Source organism: Coregonus lavaretus (genome assembly GCF_964263955.1).
Source record: "Coregonus lavaretus genome assembly, chromosome: 6".
In the NCBI taxonomy this organism is placed as follows: domain Eukaryota; kingdom Metazoa; phylum Chordata; class Actinopteri; order Salmoniformes; family Salmonidae; genus Coregonus; species Coregonus lavaretus.
Window position 1 is genome coordinate 42,290,004 of NC_139993.1, and position 26,028 is coordinate 42,316,031.

Sequence of the window (26,028 nt, forward strand, 5' to 3'; positions counted from 1 at the left end):
CTGGATAATGGACATTGAATAGTCCTGCAGGCTAACCCCTTTTAAAGGGGCCATCTGTGATTCCAACAATAACAAAGCGGGGTCCCTGCCACTTTATTTTGTAAACAGCTGAGTAATGGGGAGAAATGTAACCACTCTCAAATACATAGACACAAGTATTCTCACATATGGATACATGAACTCCCATCAACAAAACTCTCCAATCCATTAATATGGAACAATATCACCTCCGTCCTAGTTTATGAATGTAGCCCTGATTCTTCGGCGGTCAGAGGTTGGGGGAGGGAATTGGACGAGTGAAAAAAGTTTTTATAACTTTCTAATACAGTGGTTGCCTTGCTCGGAGCTGCTGGCTGTCAGAAAAACACACGAAGATGGCGTGGCGCTGCTGCGGTGCAACATGTCGGTTTACAGGGAAAATACACGCAAATTTGAGAGAGTCATTCATATCTACGATGTTCTTATTTGTGTGTTTACTTTTTCCTTTTACCACCGAAGCTGGCTTGTACACCGCTTCTGATCAGGTAGTCGTTTTAACCCCGGATAATGTAGACAGCGTTTTGGTGAATTCTACGGCCGCACAGGTGGTTGAGTTTTACGCCTCTTGGTGCGGGCATTGTATTGCATTTTCTCCCGTATGGAAAAGTCTCGCAAGAGATATTAAAGGTTGGTGTGCATTTTCCCGTAATATAATATAGAATGTTTTGCCCTATGAAAGTCTCGCCTACTTCCTGGTTAACGGCTCGTATTGTTTTTGAATAGGCTTCAAGCTTATATCATCATACTCATAAATATTTAGTCATTTAAGATGTACAATTATATTCGTATTCGTGTATTCGTTTACTTTTACCCAATGCCTTTTATGAAGGTTTCGATTACGAAGAGAAAAACGCAATCGAAAACCTTCATTAAAGGCATCAGGTAGAAGTACATTTAGCCCCGAATACGAATATAATTTGACATGTATCTTAAATGACCACATTTTAATGAATTTGATTATAGAAACTGGAAGCCCATTCATAAATGAACGGGTTGTTGTTAATAAACCAATCATAATTGACTGGTCGTGTGTGACATGTACAAGTCATGGGTTAAACAAATTAAAATGTTCTCTCTTGCAACATACATTTGTCTTCATTTTCCACATACAGTGCATTCTGGAAGTATTCAGACCCATCCCCTTTTTCCACATTTTGTTACGTTTACAGACTTATTCTAAAATTGATTAAATTACTTTTTTCCCTCATCAATCTACACACAATACCCCATAATGACAAAGTGAAAACGGGTTTTCGAAATTTTTGCAAATGTATAATAAATAAAAACAGAAATACCTTATTTACATAAATATTCAGACCCTTGCTATGATACTCGAAATTGATCTCAGGTTCAACCTGTTTCCATTGATCATCCTTGAGATGTTTCTACAACTTGATTGGAGTCCACCTGAAGGGTACCAAAAATGTTTTGCAGCATTGAAGGCCCTCAAGAACACCGTGGCCTCCATCGTTATTAAATGGAAGAAGTTTGGAACCTCCAAGACTCTTCCTAGAGCTGGCCGCCCGTCCAAACTGAGCAATCGAGGGAGAAGGGCCTTGGTCAGGGAGGTTACCAAGAACCCGATGGTCACTCTGACAGAGCTCCAGAGTTTCTCTGGAGATGGGAGAACTTTCCAGAAGGACATCCATCTCTGCAACACTCCACCAATCAGGCCTTTATGGTAGAGTGGCCAGACGGAAGCCACTCCTCAGTAAAAGGCACATGACAGCCCGCTTGGAGTTTGCCAAAAGGCACCTAAAGGACTCTCAGACCATGAGAAACAAGATTCTCTGGTCTGATGAAACCAAGATTGAACTCTTTTGCCTGAATGCCAAGCGTCACGTCTGGAGGAAACATGGCACCATCCCTACAGTGAAGCATGGTGGTCACAGCATCATGCTGTGGGGATGTTTTTCAGCGGCATGGACTGGGACACTAGTCAGCGTTGAGGGAAAGATGAACAGAGCAAAGTACAGAGAGAGAGATCCTTGATGAAAATCTGCTCCAGAGCGCTCAGAACCTCAGACTGGGGTGACGGTTCACCTTCCAACAGGACAACGATCCTAAGCACACAGCCAAGACAATGCAGGAGTGGCTTCGGGACAAGTCTCTGAATGTCATTGAGTGGCCCAGCCAGAGCCCGGATTTGAACCCGATCAAACATCTCTGGAGAGACCTGAAAATAGCTGTGCAACGACGCGCCCCATCCAACCTGACAGCTTCAGAGGATCTGCAGCTTCAGAGGATCTGCAGAGAAGAATGGGAGAAACTCCCCAAATACAAGTGTGCCAAGCTTGTAGCATCATACTCAAGAAGACTTGAGGCTGTAATCGCTGCCAAAGGTGCTTCAACAAAGTACTGACTAAAAGGTCTGACTACTTATGTAAATGTGATAGTTCAGCTCTTTTCTTTTTTATAAATTTGCAAAAATTTATAAAAACCAGTTTTTGCATTGTCATTATGGGGTATTGTGTGTAGATTGATGAGGGGGAAAAAACAATTTTATCCATTTTAGAATAAGGCTGTAACGTAACAAAATGTGGAAAAGGTCAAGGGGTCTGAATACTTTCCGAATGCACTGTATGTATTCATGTTTTATATGCCCATCAAACTGCAGTGCAAATTGAGGCAGTGTGTAGTATCCAATTTATAAAACCAAAATGTATTAGCCTATGCAGACTTTTAAAAATGATTTCTAGACTTTTTAAATAAAACAATTATTAACAATTGTTTTATTTTATATTCCTGTATTATTCCACTTTAACATGTAAATTACGAGAAAAAAGCAGTGTGATTCTGACCTTGTTGTTTTCCAGAGTTCAGGACAGCCAGTATCTCAGCCCTCCCCCTCCTCCTCCCCTCCCAGAAGGCAGCCTTTACATTTGATTATTGGAGCATATGATGTGATTTAGGAATTCACATTCTGTCCATCTCATAGCTACTCTTGTTCAAGCACCATCCTTTGGAATCCCAAATTAGAATACATTTAGGCATTTCAGGCCTCAGTCTATAAGCGGGATCCAATTAACTGTGTAACAGGAAAATAATCCCATGCAATTAGTTTGAAATTGACATAGTTTCCTATTGGCAGCAGGCCCAAACTATGAGGCAGGTTTTAAAGCCTCAGATCTAGAGAGAAGCCACCAGCCTCTGGCCTGCTTTCCAGTTGATCATACGGAATAATTGTATATGCTTAGGAGTTGTAATAATCAGAGGAATATTTGGTACTAAAATCAAAAGCTGTTTTCCTGCATATAACCTGTATCGTATGTAGTTGTGCATTGAGTTTGACACTAATTATAATGTCTCTTCCTAGAATGGAAACCGGCTGTGGATTTAGCTGCCATAGACTGTGCTAATCAAGATAATGGCCCGATTTGTTCCCGTTTTGGTGTCAGGGGGTACCCAACACTGAAGGTACTTCAATTGTTATATTCCACCAGCCTTATGGATTTTCAGTGTCTTATCTCACAGGAACCAATGTATCCAATGTAAAAAAATGATTGTGAGTCATTATCAGCTATTTTGACACTAAAACTTTACCATACAAAAACTCATAACCCCTAACAGTTACATTTCAGTTAGCAATACACTCACTTTAGATTAGTCGGCAATAAATCTCTGAGTTCTTCTTGCTGTCGTCCGGTGAAAGTCAAATGAAAGAGATAATTTGTCTAAATTAATGAGGGAGCTGCAACATCTGCAGGTGATTTAAAGTAGGAAGGTGTTTTAACGGGGTAGGGGTGTCACCTATTCCTCCCAGTGGTCAACATGTGGCGACCTGATATCTGATCCTCTTACTCTCTCTCCCTCTGACAGTTCTTCCACGCTTACTCCAAACCTGACTCCAAGGGAGAAGGTTTCAGAGGTAATGCAAATGTTTAGATAATTCCTGGGGCAGATGGTGATGATATGAATGGCTAGTACGAGAAGTTTTGAACTGTGTTTTTCTACATGTTCACTTATTAATCCTGTGTGCCTGAATCCTCCCAGGATTTTCTCGTGATGTGAGTGGTTTACGCCATAAGATCATCGATAAGATGGAGACCCATGAGGAGCCGTGGCCCCCTGCCTGCCCCCCTCTGGAGACAGCTAGGTGAGGCAGCCTCAATCTTTTTTTTTTTTTAAACAAACACACAAGGGAGGCAGCCTCTTCTGATCACACAAACACCCTAGAGCTCACACACACAACCACCCTAGAGCTCACACACACAACCACCCTAGAGCTCACACACACAACCACCCTAGAGCTCACACACACAACCACCCTAGAGCTCACACACACAACCACCCTAGAGCTCACACACACAACCACCCTAGAGCTCACACACACAACCACTACCTCTAGGGCCTAGCCCATCATGACTTCCATTTATATTGTGACAATACCACCCTTGGTTTTAAGGTTTTCATGGATAAATGAGGGTGTCTATTGGGTTGTGCCACAGCACATAAACTCACACACTGCTCCAAACCATCATAAGTGACACTTTACTTTTCGCATTATTCATCACAGGGACTTTACAAGATAATGGTTGATAACATAGGAAGTAGAACATGTTGATTCCTATTTTCTGAATGAAAGCGTTAGATTATGAGGTCTTCCTCTTTTGAAGAAAACAACTTAAGGCGCTATCCCACTTGTCATGTGAGTTACATGTCAATGCTCAGATTGGGATGTTGTTCAATTTATATGAAGACTTAATAGAAATGTACTTGATGTTTCAAATGTCAGCTATTAGTGATATGTTGTGGTCACTATGTAAAATGTATTATCCTCCTCTCTCCACAGCAAAGCAGAGCTTGACAACTTCTTTGAGACTAACAATGTGGAACACCTGGCCTTGATCTTTGAGACCTCTAACTCATATGTGGGCAGAGAGGTAAGAATCCATTAGCGTCAGTCAAGCTACATGCTCCTCAGAGGGAAATGGAGGAGAAAAAAGCCTGAGGGCGGTCAAATAGAAAATGTTTTTAGTGTGCTTGTAAATGTTGACCATGTATAGCAGGGGTTGGCATCAGACAGTGATATTTGTTTGGCTCCACTAAATTTTGATTCAGCCCCTCCCCCAAATTTTTTTTAGGAAATCTGTTCCCAAGTATTCCCACAATTAAAAAAAGAGACATGTGAGAGTGTCTCAATGTAATCAAGGTATAACATTATTGTTATTTTCTAATACAATCTCTTTTTGGGCTTAGTTGTGGTCAATTTGCAGTGTACAAATTATTGTGTTCGGGCCCCCCGACCATCCGCTCTGACAAAAATCGTCCCCTGGCTGAATCTAGTTGCCTACCCCTGCTGTATAGAAGGCAAACATTATGTTGACTATGGGACTGTGTCAACAACAGTGTGTCACTATGTCAACAGTGTACGTGTGTGTCTAGTACAACCAGTTTAAACAACATACAGACAGTCGGTCATTACTGTGTGTTGGTTTTTCTTCCTCACCAGGTGACTCTGGACCTACTGCAGTATGAGAACATAGCCGTGCGGAGGGTCCTGAGCACTGAGGACGCCCTGGTGGCTAAACTGGGTGTGACCGACTTCCCATCCTGCTACCTGTACTATCCTAGTGGGATCTCCACCAGGCTCCATGTGTGAGTGGCTGCTCTAATACCATCACAATATGTGACAGAACTGCAGATCACGTTCAGCTTTCCTCAGTCTGGACCCTAATGTACCTACTCAAGAGTTTTTCTTCTTCAATTTTCACGATTCAATACTCAACAATCTTGTTGTGAAAGGCTTTATTTCAGTTGTGTTATCCACAGCTATGATAGGATGCCTTTTAACATCTGGCCTCTTAATGGGATCATGGAATTAAAATATTCATTATTCATTTTTATCATTATTCAATATCATAATACTTTGTACGATGATTCCTCACCCCGTGAATTAATCTGCTGTATCTTTCGCTTTGTGTTGCTTATTTCCATAACTTGGCATGCAAGAAGAGTCTTTTTAGTTGACAAATGAAAAAAGGAAATGATTTATTGCTGATTTATTTATTCCCCCCTCCTCTTCATGGGCGTACAGAGGGGTTTTTAATTTCTTGCATGGATACAATAGCTTTCCTTTCCTGCGGTTCACCTGCCAAACCACCCCAACCTCGCCTTGTGCTGCGACAGATGGTCGCCCATCACAGTTGAGTGCGTGATTGATCCGGGGGGGGGGGGGGGGGGGGGGTAGCGTCGCACATCCGTCATGCGTGTGCCTCTCCCAGGTGAACGCGGCCCCTCCCTCCCCCCTCCAACACGTGCCTCTCCCCCCTCCGACTCGTGCCTCTGTGCTCTGGGGACCCCACAATGAATAGCGCCCCAGAAAGTCTAGTGTAATTGAGTTCCAGGCAGGGGTGGGCCGGACGCGCTCAGGCCTGGACCATCCTCCTGCTCTCATTGGTCCACAGGGTAGTTTGGCTGGCTGGTAGGAACAGGGAGATGGGTAGCAGTCTTTTTGTTCCATTGCCAGGGTTAACAGAGGGAAATGATCAGCGATGGTATCTCAGCACCATCTGTTCACCAGAGGAGAGAGGAGGCCATGAGGGCTTAGTGAGGAGACCAGGAGCCCACCTGTGTTCTGATGAGGGCAGGCCCTGGCACAGGCAACCACTTGTATCCTATTCCTAGACAGAGAAGCCAAAAACCTTATTCTTCCACTGTAGATAAAATATACTGTGAGGTCTGTGTTTGTATTCTAGTGGGAAGGATTTTTCACCTGTTTCCATGGTTAAAATCCTCCTGTGGCTGGCTGCCAGATCAATGGAAATTCATCAGTCCTACCTGTGAACTTAACTGTCTGTTTGGCTGTCTTCCAGACAACTTGAGGCCCGGACCTTCTACTCCTACGCCCTCCAGAGGCTTCCTGGGGTAGTGCGGGCCGGAAAGCCACTGCCAGTGACCTCTGACCTTGCGAAAAACACAACAGAGGACCAATTGAGACCATTCAACAGGTAAAGCATTTTAACTTGACAAAGCAGTAATAGTGTCCAGAAAAAGGAATTCCTAATTTTTAGGTATAAGCTTTACTAATGTAACCCCATTGATTCCATGACAAAAATGTTGAATTCTGTGTGTCGTCAGGTCTCGTGTGTATATGGCAGACCTGGAGTCTACTCTGCACTACTCTCTGCGCGTGGAGTTGGCAGCTCACCCTGTCATCAAAGGAGAGGCTCTGAGCACACTACAACGCTACATCTCAGTACTAGCGAAGGTGAGTGGACAGGTTTGCTGCTCACACTGAAACTAAACCATACCCATACTGAACACTAACCGCACCCATTCATCCTCTCTCTGTTCATATCAGCTGTTGTCATGGCTATGCAGTTATGATGACATACCACTAGAGGGAGAGGGAGACAGTATTTGGGAGTTGTTATATCAGTTGTGAAACAGAGGCCTTCTAAACGATTTAGCTGCATAATTAGTTCTAATTCAGCTTTACTTTAAAAATATATACACTACCAGTCAAAAGTTTGGACACACCTACTCATTCAAGGGTTTTTCTTTATTTTTTACTATTTTCTACATTGTAGAATAATAGTGAAGACATTAAAACTATGAAATAACACATATGGAATCATGTAGTAACCAAAAAAGTGTTAAACAAATCAAAATATATTTGAGATTCTTCAAATAGCCACCATTTGCCTTGATGACAGCTTTGCACACTCTTGGCATTCTCTCAACCAGCTTCATGAGGTAGTCACCTGGAATGCATTTCAATGAACAGGTGTGCCTTCTTAAGAGTTAATTTGTGGAATTTATTTCACTCTTAATGCATTTGAGCTAATCCGTTGTGTTGTTACAAGGTAAGGGTGGTATACAGAAGATAGCCCTATTTGGTAAAAGACCAAGTTCATATTATGGCAAGAACAGCTCAAATAAGCAAAGAGAATTGACAGTCCATCATTACTTTAAGACATGAAGGTCAGTGAATCCGGAAAAGTTAAAGAACTTTGAAAGTTTCTTCAAGTGCAGTCGCAAAAACCATCAAGCGCTATGATGAAACTGGCTCTCAAGAAGACCGCCACAGGAATGGAAGACCCAGAGTTACCTCTGTTGCAGAGGATAAGTTCATTAGAGTTACCAGCCTCAGAAATTGCAGCCCAAATAAATGCTTCACAGAGTTCAAGTAACAGACACATCTCAACATCAACTGTTCAGAGGAGACTGCGTGAATCAGGACTTCATGGTCGAATTGCTGCAAAGAAACCACTACTAAAGGACACCAATAAGAAGAGACCTGCTTGGGCCAAGAAACACGAGCAAAGGACATTAGACCAGTGGAAATTTGTCCTTTGGTCTGGAGTCCAAATTGGAGATTTTTGGTTCAAACAGTTGTGTCTTTGTGAGATGCAGTGTGGGTGAACGGATGATCTCCCGCATGTGTAGTTCCCACCGTGAAGCATGGAGGTGGAGGTGGAGGTGTTATGGTGTGGGGGTGCTTTGCTGGTTACACTGTCTGTGATTATTTAGAATTCAAGGCACACTTAACCAGCATGGCTACCACAGCATTCTGCAGCGATACACCATCACATCTGGTTTGGGCTTAGTGGGACTATCATTTGTTTTTCAACAGGACAATTACCCAACACACCTCCAGGCTGTGTAAGGGCTATTTGATCAAGAAGGAGAGTGATGGAGTGCTGCATCAGATGACCTGGCCTCCACAATCCCCCGACCTTAACCCAATTGAGATTGTTTGGGATGAGTCGTCCGGCAGAATGAAGGAAAAGCAGCCAACAAGTGCTCAGCATATGTGGGAACTCCTTCAAGACTGTTGGAAAAGCATTCCAGGTGAAGCTGGTTGAGAGAATGCCAAGAGTGTGCAAAGCGGTCATCAAGGCAAAGGGTGGCTATTTGAAGAATCTCAAATATAAAATATATTTAAATTTGTTTAACACTTTTTTGGTTACTACATGATTCCATATGTGTTATTTCATAGTTTTGATGTCATCACTATTATTCTACAATGTAAAAATAAAGAAAAACCCTTGAATGAGTTTGTGTGTCAAACTTTTGACTGGTACTTTATTTATGACAATATGGTCCATATAATTCACCAAATTGAATTATAGTGCTGATGTTACTTGGTTCAAAATTCTTAATGTTATACCGGTAAGTGTACAATAACTACACTATTACGTAGTTTTTACATGCTTATTAACGAAAATAAGCATGTCAATGGTGAGGCCAAAATTGGAGGCCATTGACTTGTCAGGATTCAAAAGGCTCTCTTGGGGAAATACTTTATTTGCTTCCCATTGGTTCCCCACCTCTTTCTTGAATGCAGACATACCCTGATTAGGATTTCCTAGAGCTGGGTCCCCCTGCCCCAACCCCTCCCCTCCCAGCTCTATCCTACCCAGAATTGTGGCAGGGATTCCAAGACATTGACCTCCCCAGTCAGGCTCTTATTGGCTGTGCATCAGGCAGCCTCTCCACCACATATCTCTGTGATTTATTTCAGACTCTCTAGGGAGGGGTTGAAGGGACGGTGGGAGGGTTTTACTCCAGCCCCCCATTAACTCCAGTTTGTTTTGTCAATACCTTAAACTCCCTGTGGTATTTCTGTCAGTGCCCCACCACAATGTCCTTGCTGAATCTGTAGCAGAGAAAGCAGGCTTTGCAGCAGTATTTATTGACGTTTGTCAGACCGTTGCCTCAACAAAGGGGTTGTATTCAACATGTCTTAGGGCTGGTTTGGACCAATACAGACAAGTGAGCCATGTGTATATAACCATGGTCTGTGTTCATGCTCACTCTCTCGTATCCCCTCAACCGTTATTATGACCAAATGGCGGACCGCACAGCACTGTTCACCCGTCTACTGTTTACCCGTCTACTAGAGAACACGCACGGCATGTCACAGCAAAATACGATTCTTAAACTTCCAGAGTGACTGACTGGTGTAATTGGATCATCCTGAGAATGAGTCACTGTGCACAGAACCTACAGCTGGTGTCATACCGATGACACACTCCTGACACACTCCGCTGTCAATAGATTCTGTGGTGTGCTGTGTGCTCCCACATCACAATGCATCTCTGTCCCAGACAGGACGTAAACGAGTTATATTTTCCTGCGCCGTAATATTACTAGATTTACTGTCTTGTCAACCAGAATCCAGATTTATGAATCCCTACATGTATATGAGGATTTAAAAAAGTGGATCTGGGAAGCATGAGAGCATTACAAAGAGGTTTTTAGGATGTCTGTTTCTATCCTGCTTTCTTGAAAGAAGCCTCCAGCAGCAAGGGAGGGAGGGCCAGGGAATAAAACAAGGATTTAGGGGGGCACTTGAGCCCAAATCCATCTCTCTCCCGTGGCGCGTGGCTCAGTGTGCCCATGCTAAGGTTAGCAGTTAGCGGAGGTGCATGGTGGTGGAATGTGGCTGTGGCAACTGCTTGGCCTCGGTGATACTGTATAGGCAGCCCACCAACCTCTGGACTCCACCAGTAGGACAATGGCCTTTGTTTGTCGGGTTGTGGCTGGGCTGTGGGCATGACAGATAGGTCCACTCGGCTGCTGCCTGCAGTGGGAGCAGGGGAGCAGTTAGGCAGCTTTTACTCAGTGGCATGTATATTGGTCCCTGAGGTTGAATGAGGCAGGATTAAAAAGGGCTTCCCCGGGCAAGGCCGACAGATGCATTCTCTTTTGAACGTCTCTCTGAGGAAACTGCGGTTTCTCAAGTGCTGATACTAATCGGATTTAAGATGACATATTACCGGGTGAAGTGGATTGTCATGGTCCTCTGAGAGGCTGGGGGAGGGGCAGGGGGTTAGGTTGGGGGGTCAGGTGGGGGCTCTGATAGTGGTTAGAGGTACGCTACCAGAGAAGAGGTCACTCAGAGTTCCTTCATGATGGGGATACAGTATACTGTAGCATTGATTCATCACACTTGATATGTTCATGTTTGCGCATCAGTGACGTCTGCAAATACTTCAGACTGAAGTACTACTAATTTCCCAGCCATATATGTTGGCCTTTGCTTATGATTTGGGAAATAGATGCGCTGGCAGAGAGCAGAACATGCTAAGTGTTTAGCTCTGGTGAGCAGAGCCCATTTGCCTGCCCGTCCCCAATTTCCTCACTGTTAAATTCAAATGTGTGTTAATGAGCTTTTCAGCCTGGTTAGTGCTCAGTAGTCCCCAGACCTAGGCTTCTCGGCCGCCCGGACGATAAACCAATTGTCCTCCTCAGCAGCAGCCGGGGGACCTCTTTGTATCTTGTTAACACCCCACCTGTAGTAGGGGATTGGGTATCTGTGTCTGTAAATACCCAAACACCATCTTTTTTGGCTGAATGTCTCAGATTAAGGGAGCAAGTCAAACCCTGTATGGGGCTGTGTGGGGCACAGGGGTTAAGTAAATCTCCAGGAGCCTTTTTAAATGGGTCTGGTGTAATGGAGATCCAGTTAGAGAGTGATGAATAGAACCATGAGCGAGGCACCCAAACGCTGCTGAACAGATGGCCAGGGCAAATTGAAAAGACTCCGCAGCACAAATCAAAAAGGTGCACCTCTGGGATGCTGTCCCACCGGCCGGGCTGGGCCAGGCCCCTCCTGCCTCTGTGTCGTACTGATGGGTTTGTGCCCCAAAAGGGCAGCACTTGGCCCACTTCCAGGTCAACCATATTCACACTGCTGGATCTTACTACACTGACTGTTTCTTGCGGGTGTGTGCGTGCATACATGCCTGCGCATGTGTGTGTGCATCTGATTTGATTGTTATCTACAGGCTCCTCATAAATAGTCACGGTTTCGCCATGACTCAATGCCAGAAAATGCTTAAATGAACTTAAATAGTCCATCGTGACTGAGACATCTTACCTCTCTGTTTTGAATGGGAGAAGGTTGCCATGACAGCCTACTGTTTATTTGGTCGTCTCTCAGTCGTTAGTGTTAAATCCAGGCCGACCTGTAGAATCTAGTCATTACTAGTCATCATAGCAGTATAATGGTGGGTCTTCCAGGGTGGCTGTTGTAAGGGTTCTTTTAAGGATAGGAAGTGCCTTTACACCTCCAATCAGCTTGTTCTGTTGTTACACCTCCAATCAGCTTGTTCTCCCTGTCTTCAGCTGACACTCTCCTGTCACCACCCATCTCAAACACAAGGCACTGGGATTTGCTCCTTGCCTCCCATAGCGGCCCACTGTTAGTTGCAGTGTCATATTTCCACACACGCCATGTTGTCTTTGTATTTGTATTTATTAGGGATCTCCATTAGCTGCTGCCAAGGCAGCAGCTACCCTTCCTGGGGTCCAAACACATTAAGGTACTTACATTACACATAAAACAAAATATAAAACAGTACATTATATAACATTATTACACCACTACACATCTACAATACAAAATGTATAATACCACCATACAACAATATTACAATGTACGTGTGTGTGTGTGCTAGTGTTTGTGTTCGTATGCATGTGTCTGTACCTGTGTGTGTCTCTTCACATTCCCCACTTCCATAAGGTGTATTTTTATCTGTTTTTTAAAATCTGATTCTACTGTTTGCATCAGTTACCTGATGTGGAATAGAGTTCCATGTAGTCATGGCTCTATGTAGTACTGTGCACCTCCCATAGTCTGTTATGGACTTGGGGATTGTTAAGAGACCTCTGGTGGCATTTCTTGTGGGGTATGCATGGGTGTCCGGTGCATTCAGCTTGTCAACACTTCTTACAAAAACAAGTTGTGATAATGTCAATCTCTCCTCCAGTTTGAGCCATGAGAGGTTGACATGCATATCATTAATGTTAGCTCTCTGTGTAGATTTAAGGGCCAGCCATGCTGCCCTGTTCTGAACCAATTTTAAAAGTCCCTCTTTGTGGCACCTGACCACACGACTGAACAGTAGTCCAGGTGCAACAAAACAAGGGCCTGTAGAACCTGTCTTGTTGATAGTGTTGTTAAGAAGGCAGAGCAGCACTTTATTATGGAAAGACTTCTCCCCATCTTAGCTACTGTTGTATCAACATGTTTTGACCATGACAGTTTACAATCCAGGGTTACTCCAAGCAGTTTAGTCACCTCAACTTGCTCAATTTCCACATTATTCATTTCAAGATTTAGTTGAGGTTTAGGGTTTAGTGAATGATTTGTAACAAATGAAATGCTTTTAGTTTTTAAATATGTATTACTAATTTATTCCTTGCCACCCATTCTGAAACTAACTGCAGCTCATTGTTAAGTGTTGCAGTCATTTCAGTCACTGTAGTAGCTGACGTGTATAGTGTTGAGTCATCCGCATACAATACACACACTGGCTTTACTCAAAGCCAGTGGCATGTTGTTAGTAAAGATTGAAAAAAGTAAGGGGCCTAGACCGCTGCCCTGGGGAATTCCTGATTCTACCTGGATTATGTTGACGAGGCTGTTCTGTTAGACAGGTAACTCTTTATCCATAATATAGCAGGGGGTGTAAAGCCATAACACACATTTTTCCAGCAGCTGACTATGATCAATAATTTCAAAAGCTGCACTGAAGTCAAAACAGCCCCCACAATCTTTTTTATCATCAATTTCTCTCAGCCAATCATCAGTCATTTGTGTAAGTGCTGTGCTTGTTGAATGTCCTTCTCTTTAAGCGTGCTGAAAGTCTGTTGTCAATTTGTTTACAGTAAAATAGCATTGTATCTGGTCAAACACAGTTTTTCCCCAAAAGTTTACTATGGGTTGGTAACAGGCTGATTGGTCGGCTATTTGAGCCAGTAAATGGGGCTTTACTATTCTTAGGTAGCGGAATGACTTTTGCTTCCCTCCAGGCCTGAGGGCACACACTTTCTAGTAGGCTTAAATCGAAGATATGGCAAATATGAGTGGCAGTATTGTCCACTATTGTCCTCAGTAATTTTCCATCAAAGTTGTCAGACCCCGGTGGCTTGTCATTGTTGATAGACAGCAATAACTTTTTCACCTCTTCCACACTCACTTTGCGGAATTCAAAATTACAACGCTTGTCTTTCATAATTTGGTCAGTTATACTTGGATGTGTAATGTCGGCGTTTGTTACTGGCATATCATGCCTAAGTTTGCTAGTCTTGCCAATAAAAAAATCATTAAAGTAGTTGGCAATATCAGTGGGTTTTGTGATGAATGAGCTGTCTGATTCAATGAATGATGGAGCTGAGTTTGCCCGTTTGCCCAAAATGTCAACCTAATTCAACCTACTTCTTGACAACTACAGAGGTTAGAGAATGGAAACAAACAGTAGAAGAGACAATCATGACAAATCCTCCAGTGACTTATTCACTGTCGTTTTTACTAAATTAAGGGAAACAACATTACACGTTAAGTACTGCAAAAGCGGGTTTAGGTGAAATTTCTACCCTCAGACAGATGTCATAACAGATGGATTTCCAACTCCTAGTGATAATAATCTATTATCACACAGTAAAAAATATACTGTTTAAGAGTCTATTGTATGAAATACGAGGAGAGTTAATGATGATGATATTTATCTGTAATGTTGTCTTGGGCAGTACTTCCCTGGTCGTCCTGTGGTGAAGAACCTGCTGAAGTCAGTGGACACGTGGCTGAAGGGTCAGAAGGACACAGAGCTCTCCTACAGCTCTCTGAGGGATGCTCTGGACAACACTGCAGAGGTGAGGGGTCAGCCCACAGCCACCAGCCAATCAGACAAGCCTGAGGCAGAACCACTCACCATATTGTTGATGAGCCAGAGTCAAGTGATTTTATAGATGATAGCTGAAATGTTGCAGGCATAGAATATCAACACACAGGGAAGTAGGTTTATATGTCTCGATATTAATCTTTGCTCACAGCCTTGTGCCAGCATATGTATAACTGGAAAATGTATGTGATATTGACTTTGGATGAAAGCCTACATGCCTATAGGTTCACCAATTGGACCAGTCACTTAGTGAAATCATTAGCTTTTAGCAGCTGAATCAATGAATCAATGAAGAGGTATGAACCAGCTCCTCTAAGAAATGGACTGGTGTCGAACAGTATACACACACCGAATCTTTACTATCGACTTTGGAGTAATTCTGTTAATCACAGACTCTGCTATCCTGGGCAGTGGCAGGGACAAAAAGACAATATGCTGTTTGATCAGCATGTTTCACCAGTGTTTCCTTTCCTTGACCTGAACACAATATCACCACTCTGTTGAGGTGTTTCCATTAACCTGGAATCAAAATTGATATAGAATGAGAATTGTATGGCACAGAACGTTCTCCCACTTAACATGAAATGTTGCAATAAAATAGATCATAGATATATTTTCCATGTACTTACTGGGCCTGTTTTCATTAATGTAAACTAACCTCTATTAAGAATCCTCAGATAAAGCTGTTTCCTTGTAACCTGCTCTATGAGAAGATTGATCAATGTGGCCCTATCTAGAAAAATGTTAAAGTAAAATAAATCATCACATTTTCAAATCACATTTTATTGGTCACATACACATATTTAGCAGATGTTATTGCGGGTGTAGCGAAATTCTTGTAAATGCTTGTTAATGTGTGCGTTTGTGTGTGATCAGGTACCTGATGCTGCGCTGCCTGAGGGGGTGCGGTGGGTGGGCTGCCAGGGCTCCAAGCCCCACTTCAGAGGGTTCCCCTGTGGCATGTGGACCCTTTTCCATGTCCTCACTGTACAAGCCGAGGAAGCTGCTGGCAAAGGTAGGAAAAACTCACTAAACACCAGCTGTTTACGTCTTTATGATTATACTATCACTAAACTCAATAGGAATGTTCCTGTGACAATGGTAATAAGTGGAAAATGGATGTTACTAGAAGCTAAAACAAGCCCTCCTGCCATGTTGGCCTGTTGATGCGGCCTGTAGAGCCCGTCGCCTCCTAGAAAATTGGCCAGAAGTCAGCAGCCATTCAGTCTTGGAGGAGTGAGTGTGTGCCCAGGCGATGAACCATGACACAAGTGTTTCCAGTCTGTTAGAACCCCTATGGCTCTCTGGGGACAGATCCCTCCAGGTCATTGAGCCAGTCAGAAGAGTGAACAGCATTCACACAGGGGCTGCTGCTTTCATACAGGGATATGGGCCAGGTAGGGCAGGGTGGGGGGTGACCAACCGGGGACAAGTGCTTTGTGAACAAATTAGCCTGGAATGTTTAGAGGAATGTTTTGCATTGACCATATGTAACTGCACACACTTGCACAACATTTAGACAGTCCCACAACCACTCAAACACTTACTTCAGTGTCAAATTCCGTGAGTAGCCTATACAAAGCTCTGTTATTTTGTTATTGTTCTGTTTTCTTGACACACCACCATCTGAAACAGTCCCTAATTGTGGGTGGGTAAAAAGGGATTTCTTTAGATTAGTGGAATTTGAGTAGTTAATAAGAGGCAGCTGACCAGCACTCCTCTCCTGGAGGGCTTAATACCAGGGCTTATGGGATGGGGTGGAGAGGGGGCACATAACCTGCAGATGGGCCAGCAGGGGACCAGGGGTGTCCATCTGGCCCCCTGCGGATGGACCTCTGGATTAGGCCTCCACCCTACCACCACGGCTCATCTGAGGGCAAAATAAGGCTTTACTGTAGGGTATTAAACACAACAAAAACCTGCAGCAGAAATTTCGCCACTGGTACGGTGCTGGTACTGATGGTGACATCTGCCAACCTGGTTGTTTTTCAGAGCACATTGACTAAATACTGTTATTCATGGAACACATCAGAGCACCGTGGGAATGCCCAGCGGACTCAAGATGCATGCCCTTATTGCCCTGTTATTAACAACTAATAGTTTAATACTGAAAAAGCCCTCTCTATCCATGTCCATTGTCCATGTTTTGATGTTTTTAGCCTTTCATAATAATTGGCAAAACATTTTAAGGGACCGTTGCACCTTTTTACATTGTGTCAAACCCATATGTCCATAGCCCATACTAAATGTATACGAAACAATAGATAGACATTACTTGCTGTGATTTTCAAATGTACAATATTACAGACTACTTTTCAACAGTACACGTCACACTGATGTGTATAACAAGTATGGTTCATCTTGTTGATGACTTCCTCCTCCTGTGCGTTGTTCTCCCCAGACCCCCAGGAGGTGCTCCAGGTGATGAGGTCATACATCCACAGTTTCTTTGGCTGTCGGGAGTGTGCCACCCACTTTGAGAACATGGCCAAGGAGAGCATGTCCCATGTGAGGACACTGTCCTCCGCCGTGCTGTGGCTCTGGTCCCACCATAACCACGTCAACAGCAGACTGGCAGGTAAGGACACATGACAAATGTTACTGTAACTTCCATTGAGTATGATTGGTATTTTAGACTGAACCTCCAACACGTAAAGCATAATATGCTAATTATATTAGTAAATAAGTTGCATATATCATACTACTATAGAGAGTAGTATGACAAATTGAAACGTCTCCTACAGTGGTCACCATTGTCCATACAGTAGCATTAGATAAATGTGGCCCTCACAGGCAACCGTACTTTTCCCTTTCCCACTTCCCCCCTAGAGGATCTCTTTCAGCCTCTCACGATCTCATACAGACCAACCCCCCTTCCCCCCCAAGTGTCCCAACTCTGCTCCTAGCCCCTAAATCCCTATAATACGCCTGGCGATCCTCTGGGCAGACACCAGCTGTCCCTCCTCGCTCCTCCTCACCCAGTCTCCCCCATCTCTTCCTCCTCTCAGAGATTAGCCCTCCTTCAAGAAGACTGAGATTCCCTGCCCCAGCCTGTCTAGAGCTCACTACAGGTCAACAGTAAATACTAAATCTATGACCTTAACTGTAATGCTAAAGACTGGAAACGGCAAAGACTGCAAACACCAAAGACTTCAGCCTTGACGTCCGTGTCATTTTAATGAGGGCTATATGGCTGCTGAGTTGGCTGTTAGGGCCATCATTTGAGTTTATTAGGCACAAACCTGTCATTATCACCTCCCTTTGTTAAATCGCATTGTTGTCTTTTGGTGGTGGTGACTCCCCCATCCTCAATCTCCTGGACAGCCTGTGTCCTGAATAACAGGACAGAGGGGCGTGTGCGTCCCCTTCTGTGCTTGTCCCTGGTCCCCAGACACTCCTCCCTATTAGGACTGCATGTCTGTCCCTCCCTCCCCAGAGAGTCATATCCTCCGCTTGACAATTGATATGGCAACAATCTCCCAGAGCGGGGACCACCAGCCCAAGAGGAGCCCAGGGGCCCAGGCTCAATTTCCAAGATGCTTGTGACCGCAGGTGGCACACGCCATGTCACCGGCATCACGCTTCCCCCTGTTTTGTAATCCCTCACAAGGGTGGTTCAAGTTGTGACGTGTGGTGGGGTTTGGGGGCAGGGCCTCAGAGGGTGGGCTGGGCTGGTGGGGAGGGGATGGGGCAGGGGTGTTGGTAGCAATGAGTAGCAGTATCTCCTCTGTCGGCCCACCCCCTTCACAAACGCCTCTGCTTCTCATCCCAGTCTTCCCCAGGGGGAACATACTCTCCTCTTCCCCCTCTCTTTCTCTCACCCCTCCCTCTCCGCCTCCTCGCTAAAGTGGGGCTCTTTAGCAGCTCCCCATGCCCTCCTTTCAGAGGCAGCCATGCATGAAGCAGGGCCTATTTGTAAAGCAGCAACACAATTAATTTAGCTGGCACAAAGGGACTCTGAGCCGAGCCCGGTGCGGCAGCAACAGCAGACCTGTCCTGTTGCCACTTGTCAACAGGGTGAGATAGAGACGCATGTCTACAGACAGCAGAGCCTCTCTCAGTAGTGCTGCTGGAGATGGAGCAGCTCATACTGTAGTGCATCAGCCTCATGTTGTTGGTTTGCTATGTAGTCTGCCTACATTATTACTGCTCCTGTGTTCTGTACAGTAGATCTCCACATTCAGAATTAGTGCCGAAGAAACCATTTTGGTGTGGTAAACAATAGATATGTATTTATACTCCATTAATATTTATGCGATGCTTTGAATGACATTTCCTGACAAGCCTTTGTTACAATATCAGTATTGGTACTATTGCTAAAGTCACCCCTGGAAATGAAAGGCAAGGTGATGAGAATAGAGACATCAGAGGCATGTCGTCATAAGGGGACGGGATATGAAATTTGTCACGCTGGTGAAATGTATAAAACGCCCCAAGCCCAGCAGGACATAGTAAAATTGATGTATCTCTTATGTAAAGTGCTGTATGCAGAGTACATACACACATGCATATGACTGAGATTAATCTGGGGGAGAGACGGGGGATGTAAATTGACAGCGCTGTAAAGTGACAGAACTGCTGCAGCTTTGACTTTCCTCTCGCATGGGCGACGACAAGCAATTTATTAGCAGATGCCTCCATTTGGGGGGCTAAAGAAAACATGCAAAGGAAAAAAAAATTGTAATTCATTAAAAGGAGAGCTCCCCTCTGGAGGTGCCTGCTTTCATATTCAATTTGGAGATTGGGCCGTCTTCAAAGGGGTGTGGAGGTTTGGGGTCTGGGAGAGGTTGGGGATGGGGAGGAGGGAGTAGCTGTCTGCTTGGACCACGTCTATTATCTCGCCACCCCTCCTTCTGGGATGTCCCAGAAGCCCATTGATCATTGTTAGACCCTGTCACACACTCACACAGCTAAACATCACACACTCACCCACACACATGATGCAAACACACTACACTTACTGCTTATTATGAGCCATGTGGGGAAATTGATCTATGTAATGTATTCAAGCATCAACATAGATTCTGCATACAAAAATACCTCTGTGTTTTCTTGGTATCAGTTGAGTTTTATTGTGTGAGATGTCGTCAGTAAGTCCTTCAATGGAACCAGTCTGTTTTACCTAATACATTTAAATTTCCACCAAAACAGTTTGCCCTCTCAACATCACTGTTGTTATCTGTATCATTTATTTATGTTAGCTCCGATAAGTAAGCACACACATCCATCCTAAGTAACCGTCTCATTCCTGCTGACCAGGTGCCCTGAGTGAGGATCCCCACTTCCCTAAGATCCAGTGGCCGTCCCCAGAGCTGTGTCCCAGCTGCCATGGGGTTAAGAGGAGTGGAGAACACACCTGGAACCAGGAAGAGCTGCTCACCTTCCTCCACTCCCACTTCTCCTCTGAACACCTCCTCTCTGACTACCTGGAGGAGGAGGCCCAGCTCCTCAGCAGGCAGAAGGAGAGGCTAGTCGCCAGGCAGCAGGGGCAGGAGGCCAAGAGAGGAGCAGAGAGGAGGGCCAGGGAGGCTCAGGACACCTTGGTTGAACCACCACCAGGCCAGGAGGAGGAGGAAGAAGAGGAGGAGGAGGAGGAAGAGGAAGAAGAGGAGGAGGAAGTGGCGCGGAGGGCAGGGGCAGGAGGAGAGGTGCAGATGTCTGAACCCCCACCCTGGGTAAAGCCCAATGCAGAAGTGTCCCTCCAACCCCAGCGCAGGGCCAGCATCGTGGGGCTGAAGTTCAGGCCCCACCAGGAGGAGATTGTAGACCTGGACTCCTTCATCAACCAGCAGTACAAGGCCAAGGCCCTCCACGCTGCAGCCGCGGTGTCCTCCCGTGTCAAACGCAGGACCCTGCAGAAGGAAAAGCCGCAGCCTGGAGCCGGCCTGGAACAGGGGCCGGTGCTGTGGCTGGGGATGCAGCCCGTGGAGCCAGAGGACTTGTTAGGGCAGCACAACACGCTGCAGAAGAGGATCCTGACGGGCCAGTACACTGGGTCAGAGGAGGAGGGGACTCTGGAGATGTACCCCCGCCCTAACAAGAGGCGCTGGATGTCCTTGCTGAGCGTGGGCTTCTCCAGACTGGATATCAGCCTGTGTGTGCTCCTCTACTTCATGTCCTCCATGTGTCTGCTGGCCATGTACCTCTTCTTCAAGAACCGCTGGCGGCTGCGCCGGGCCAAGGTGGCGCTGCCCTGAGTCAACACTACCTGGCAGAGCTACTGTAGATTTACCCATACAGTGATGCTGTGGTCTGTTCTTAAACCCTCCAACTGAAGGATCTGTAATATTCTGCATCAATGGATTGCTTCGTGGTGCTTGCATTCAGGATAATAATTTATGACCCAAAAAATGTTGTATTTTTTTACCACTTCTGAAGGATGAATTAAAACATGAGGGAATTAATGGGATTTTAATGATTTTTGTGAATACAACACAAGGGGTTTATTTGATATGTATTGTAATTTTTAGGCTGTATATAATGCCATATGACAAATTCATTTATGTGAAAAGATAATCACTGTATGTATATAGTTTTATGGATAAAAGCCCTAATGCAATATGAGAAACACCGCTCTTTCTCATGGGCCTGTCATTGCAAGCCTTTCCAAAGAGTTCTATGAGCTGTGTACTCTAACAACTATTTTATATTCTTAGAAAGAAATCAGCCTCCATTCGAAAATGTGATTTTACAAAGATAAATGTGCTTTGAATGTCATTTTGGAAAAACAGTGTCTGCAAGAAGATTATCTATATTGATTTTAGCATTAAGCAAGCGGATGCTTCCAAATAAACAAAGATGCCATATGATAACAGATATATATATATATATATATATATATATATATATATATATATATATATATATATATATATATATATATATATATATATATATATATACGCCCTGTTCAGATTGTGTGTGTGTGTGCTCAGATTTGTGTAGCTTAGTGTTCACACATTAGTTCTTATTCTGTGGTTCACATATTCTGTTCCACAGTGGTCTGTTTTGTGACTGGCCATGCTATGCTATTGTCTGATTGGCTAGTGCATGTTACATGTCCCAATTAGCTTTGCACAATAGAGTTTTTAGACATTAATTAAGTGTTGTAGAGCAGCACTTGTTCACAGGGTACAAAATAAGCAGGATTGGGGTTTTGGCTGGTGTCCATTACATTAGGCTTACTGGTCTCATTCAACTCAATATACTGTGTTTTGCTTTGCTTATCTCAATCAATAAAATTATTTTTGCAAAAATCGTGCATTGTTGTCATGATTGTTCACTTGTTGACTTTGATAGTTCTCCTGGAGCAAGTGGCACTGTTATAGTGTATATTCTAACTACTTTTCTGCTGTTTTATATCTCTCTTCAACTATAGATTCATGTAAATCAAATGTACATACAGTATACCATCAATATCCAAAGTACATGAGATGCCAGATTATGCTTTTTTCTGTCCCTCCACATCTTCCCACTTGATGTTTTGCATGAGGCCTTATGAATAAAATTATAATATTTTGTTTTGAGTAAGGGGGTGGGGTAAGGAGTGGTGGGTGTGGGGGTGTCTGTAGATTGAAGGAAAAAGCCTGTTGCCATCTGGTCTGTTGCGCTAGCTAAATCCTAACAATTTCATTGGGATTATAGCAAGTGAGTAATCCAGCTTTCCTTTGGGCTGTGGGAGATTACTGTGAGGATTAGCTCCCACCCGATAATAAACTTTATTAAAACGCAATCGGCTTTCAGGGTCTCTTCCTTTACACATTTGGAAGTGGGCTCCGTTGGGGATGTTTCAACCGTGGATGTGAAGGCCGGGTGGGTACCTTGGGGGATAGGAGGTTTTTGATGTGGTCCAGATTACAAGCTCATATGAAGGACACTAACGCTTGATCTTGAGCTTTGTGTTTTCCTGGAACATTGCACTTCACCCTTCCCATGTCCCTGCCCCCTCTCTACTCCAAGCCCTCCCTGTCTCCTGGCTTTCACATTGGCAGAGCAGAGCAGAACTATGGTCGCAGCAGTAACAGCAGCCAGCAGTGTGGTGATGGTGCCCCCAATTGTCTCCACAATAACACATAACATGATTAATGGCCCTACATTACAGTTGAGCACCAAACCTGAGCAGCTGTGATCTCTGACTAAATCAAACCTTTCAGAATTGTGAATTAAGCCAAATTACAGTTTATGATCTGTAGAATGGACTGAGAAAAGCATAGTTTTTTATGCAGAAATTACTGCAAGGTTTAGACATTTTACTGATTGCCTCCATTGTATCATCAATAATACTCATTCCGGAGAGGTTTATGTCTTTGATCGAGCGGTCTTTCTTTGGCTCGTCAAACTGGTGTAAGAATGATGACATAAACAAACTTTTGTTAACTGTACTTATCTACTTGCTTTATCACTTGCTTTGTTACTTACCTGTTACTACTTACCTGTTACTACTTACCTACTAATCTTTCTCAATTGACTTGTTTATTTGTTTAATTGCTATTGGATTGTGAGTGGTAAAGGTGCTTGTTGACCCCCTCCCTGCTGCTTGTGGCAACCCTCAGGTGCTTTGAGCCCTCGAGCCCAGGATATTATGTGGGTTGAGACTAATGAGAGTTAATGAGGAAATTGGCTGCAGTGCAATATACATCTGTGGCTTTGCCAATACTGAAGGTGAAAAGTGCCCACTGAGAACAAGGGTTTCTAATCCAGTCGTATATTCTCAGCCATCCACTTGATATCCCTGCTCATGAATCGAGATCACAGAGGGACACTTCAACATCTTTTAGAAACTGAGAAAGCCTCTCCTTGCACTGGTCCTAAAACGTGGCCAGACTCAGGCAGTGAGGTCTGTGTCTGTAGCACTACATTAGAAGAATGGAAATGGTAATGTTATGGAAGCTCAAAACTCAAGGGTAAAAAAAATCACCTAGCTGCCCTTTATGGTGTTATCTTCCATAAATGTAGACAATGCTCAGTTTTATTGTCGGCCTCTCCTGTATTCACAGCCTGCATGTTTGTTACCTGTGTGTTGATATTAAAATGCAGGACAGATTTGATACATGTTCTGTCATCTCACTCTGACTTTAATAATACTATAAAGCTGTTCTCCTATACAGGTTTAGCATGTGGAAACAGTAATTTAATTTAAAAAATTAAAGAAAAAAATAGGTTATTATATGATACCCTTATCACATCTCATTCACCCATTTACCCAGGGTTTTTACATTTGCCTCTAAAGAGGGAGTCAAGCAGGTTCAGATTCATCTCAATTTACTGCCATGGCTCCACCTCCTCCACTTGGACCCATCTCCTTGGACACACATCTAATCTCTCATGCATCTTATCTTCACCTTCCCCACCATAGCCACCAGATCATCCCAGGAGCAGGCACATGTCTCTTCCTGAGAGAGATGATAGCAGAGGATACCTCCAGGGACAGATTGGCCATCAGGCAATTCTGGAAAATGCTAGATGGGCTGGACCGTTTTTTTAGTTGGGTGGGAGACACACACAAAAAGATTTGACATGGCCGGAGCTTAAGATTCGTTTTTTGTTTTTTTGCGCAATTTCTCTGTTATACTAACACTGAGAATACAAAACATTAAGAACACCTGCTCTTTCCATGACATAAACTGACCAGGTGAATCCAAGTGAAAGCTATGATCCCTTATTGATGTCACTTGTTAAATCCACTTCAATCAGTGTAGATGAAGGGGAGGAGACAGGTTAAAGAAGGATTTTTAAGCTTTGAGACAATTGAGACATGGATTGTTTATGTGCCATTCAGAGGGTGAATGGGCAAGACAAAAGATTTACAGTGGGGAGAACAAGTATTTGATACACTGCCGATTTTGCAGGTTTTCCTACTTACAAAGCATGTAGAGGTCTGTAATTTTTATCATAGGTACACTTCAACTGTGAGAGACGGAATCTAAAACAAAAATCCAGAAAATCACATTATGATTTTTAAGTAATTAATTTGCATTTTATTGCATGACATAAGCATTTGATCACCTACCAACCAGTAAGAATTCCTGCTCTCACAGACCTGTTAGTTTTTCTTTAAGAAGCCCTCCTGTTCTCCACGCATTACCTGTATTAACTGCACCTGTTTGAACTCGTTACCTGTATAAAAGACACCTGTCCACACACTCAATCAAACAGACTCCAACCTCTCCACAATGGCCAAGACCAGAGCGCTGTGTAAGGACATCAGGGATCAAATTGTAGACCTGCACAAGGCTGGGATGGGCTACAGGACAATAGGCAAGCAGCTTGGTGAGAAGGCAACAACTGTTGGCGCAATTATTAGAAAATGGAAGAAGTTCAAGATGACGGTCAATCACCCTCGGTCTGGGGCTCCATGCAAGATCTCACCTTGTGGGGCATCAATGATCATGAGGAAGGTGAGGGATCAGCCCAGAACTACACGGCAGGACCTGGTCAATGACCGGAAGAGAGATAGGACCACAGTTTCAAAGAAAACCATTAGTAACACACTACGCCGTCATGGATTAAAATCCTGCAGCGCACACAAGGTCCCCCTGCTCAAGCCAGCGCATGTCCAGGCCCGTCTAAAGTTTGCCAATGACCATCTGGATGATCCAGAGGAGGAATGGGAGAAGGTCATGTGGTCTGATGAGACAAAAATAGAGCTTTTTGGTCTAAACTCCACTCGCCGTGTTTGGAGGAAGAAGAAGGATGACTACAACCCCAAGAACACCATCCCAACCGTGAAGCATGGAGGTGGAAACATCATTCTTTGGGGATGCTTTTCTGCAAAGGGGACAGGACGACTGCACCGTATTGAGGGGAGGATGGATGGGGCCATGTATCGCGAGATCTTGGCCAACAACCTCCTTCCCTCAGTAAGAGCATTGAAGATGGGTCGTGGCTGGGTCTTCCAGCATGACAACGACCCGAAACACACAGCCAGGGCAACTAAGGAGTGGCTCCGTAAGAAGCATCTCAAGGTCCTGGAGTGGCCTAGCCAGTCTCCAGACCTGAACCCAATAGAAAATCTTTGGAGGGAGCTGAAAGTCCGTATTGCCCAGCGACAGCCCCGAAACCTGAAGGATCTGGAGAAGGTCTGTATGGAGGAGTGGGCCAAAATCCCTGCTGCAGTGTGTGCAAACCTGGTCAAGACCTACAGGAAACATATGATCTCTGTAATTGCAAACAAAGGTTTCTGTACCAAATATTAAGTTATGCTTTTCTGATGTATCAAATACTTATGTCATGCAATAAAATGCAAATTAATTACTTAAAAATCATACAATGTGATTTTCTGGATTTTTGTTATAGATTCCGTCTCTCACAGTTGAAGTGTACCTAAGATAAAAATTACAGAACTCTACATGCT

The 26,028-nt window shown here is 44.1% G+C and overlaps 1 protein-coding gene across 1 annotated transcript; it reads left to right on the plus strand.

Moving 5' to 3' along the window:
• The first annotated feature begins 209 nt into the window (after nt 1-209).
• qsox1 (quiescin Q6 sulfhydryl oxidase 1) lies at nt 210-21,936 on the plus strand. Its single transcript, XM_084163360.1, has 12 exons — nt 210-666; nt 3,356-3,456; nt 3,859-3,907; nt 4,033-4,135; nt 4,832-4,922; nt 5,492-5,637; nt 6,855-6,989; nt 7,120-7,249; nt 14,524-14,646; nt 15,552-15,690; nt 17,077-17,253; nt 19,935-21,936. The coding sequence occupies exons 1-12, from the start codon at nt 375-377 to the stop codon at nt 20,870-20,872; spliced, it is 2,424 nt and encodes an 807-aa protein (XP_084019486.1). The 5' UTR covers nt 210-374; the 3' UTR covers nt 20,873-21,936.
• The last annotated feature ends 4,092 nt before the right edge of the window (nt 21,937-26,028 follow it).

What these genes read in the sequence shown, in the direction of transcription:
- qsox1 (XM_084163360.1), top strand. Translation starts at nt 375, where the DNA reads ATGGCGTGGCGCTGCTGCGGTGCAACATGTCGGTTTACAGGGAAAATA. An exon ending in TCTCGCAAGAGATATTAAAG is followed by an intron (nt 667 to 3,355) that starts GTTGGTGTGCAT and finishes GTCTCTTCCTAG; the next exon opens with AATGGAAACCGGCTGTGGAT. An exon ending in CTCTGGACAACACTGCAGAG is followed by an intron (nt 14,647 to 15,551) that starts GTGAGGGGTCAG and finishes GTGTGTGATCAG; the next exon opens with GTACCTGATGCTGCGCTGCC.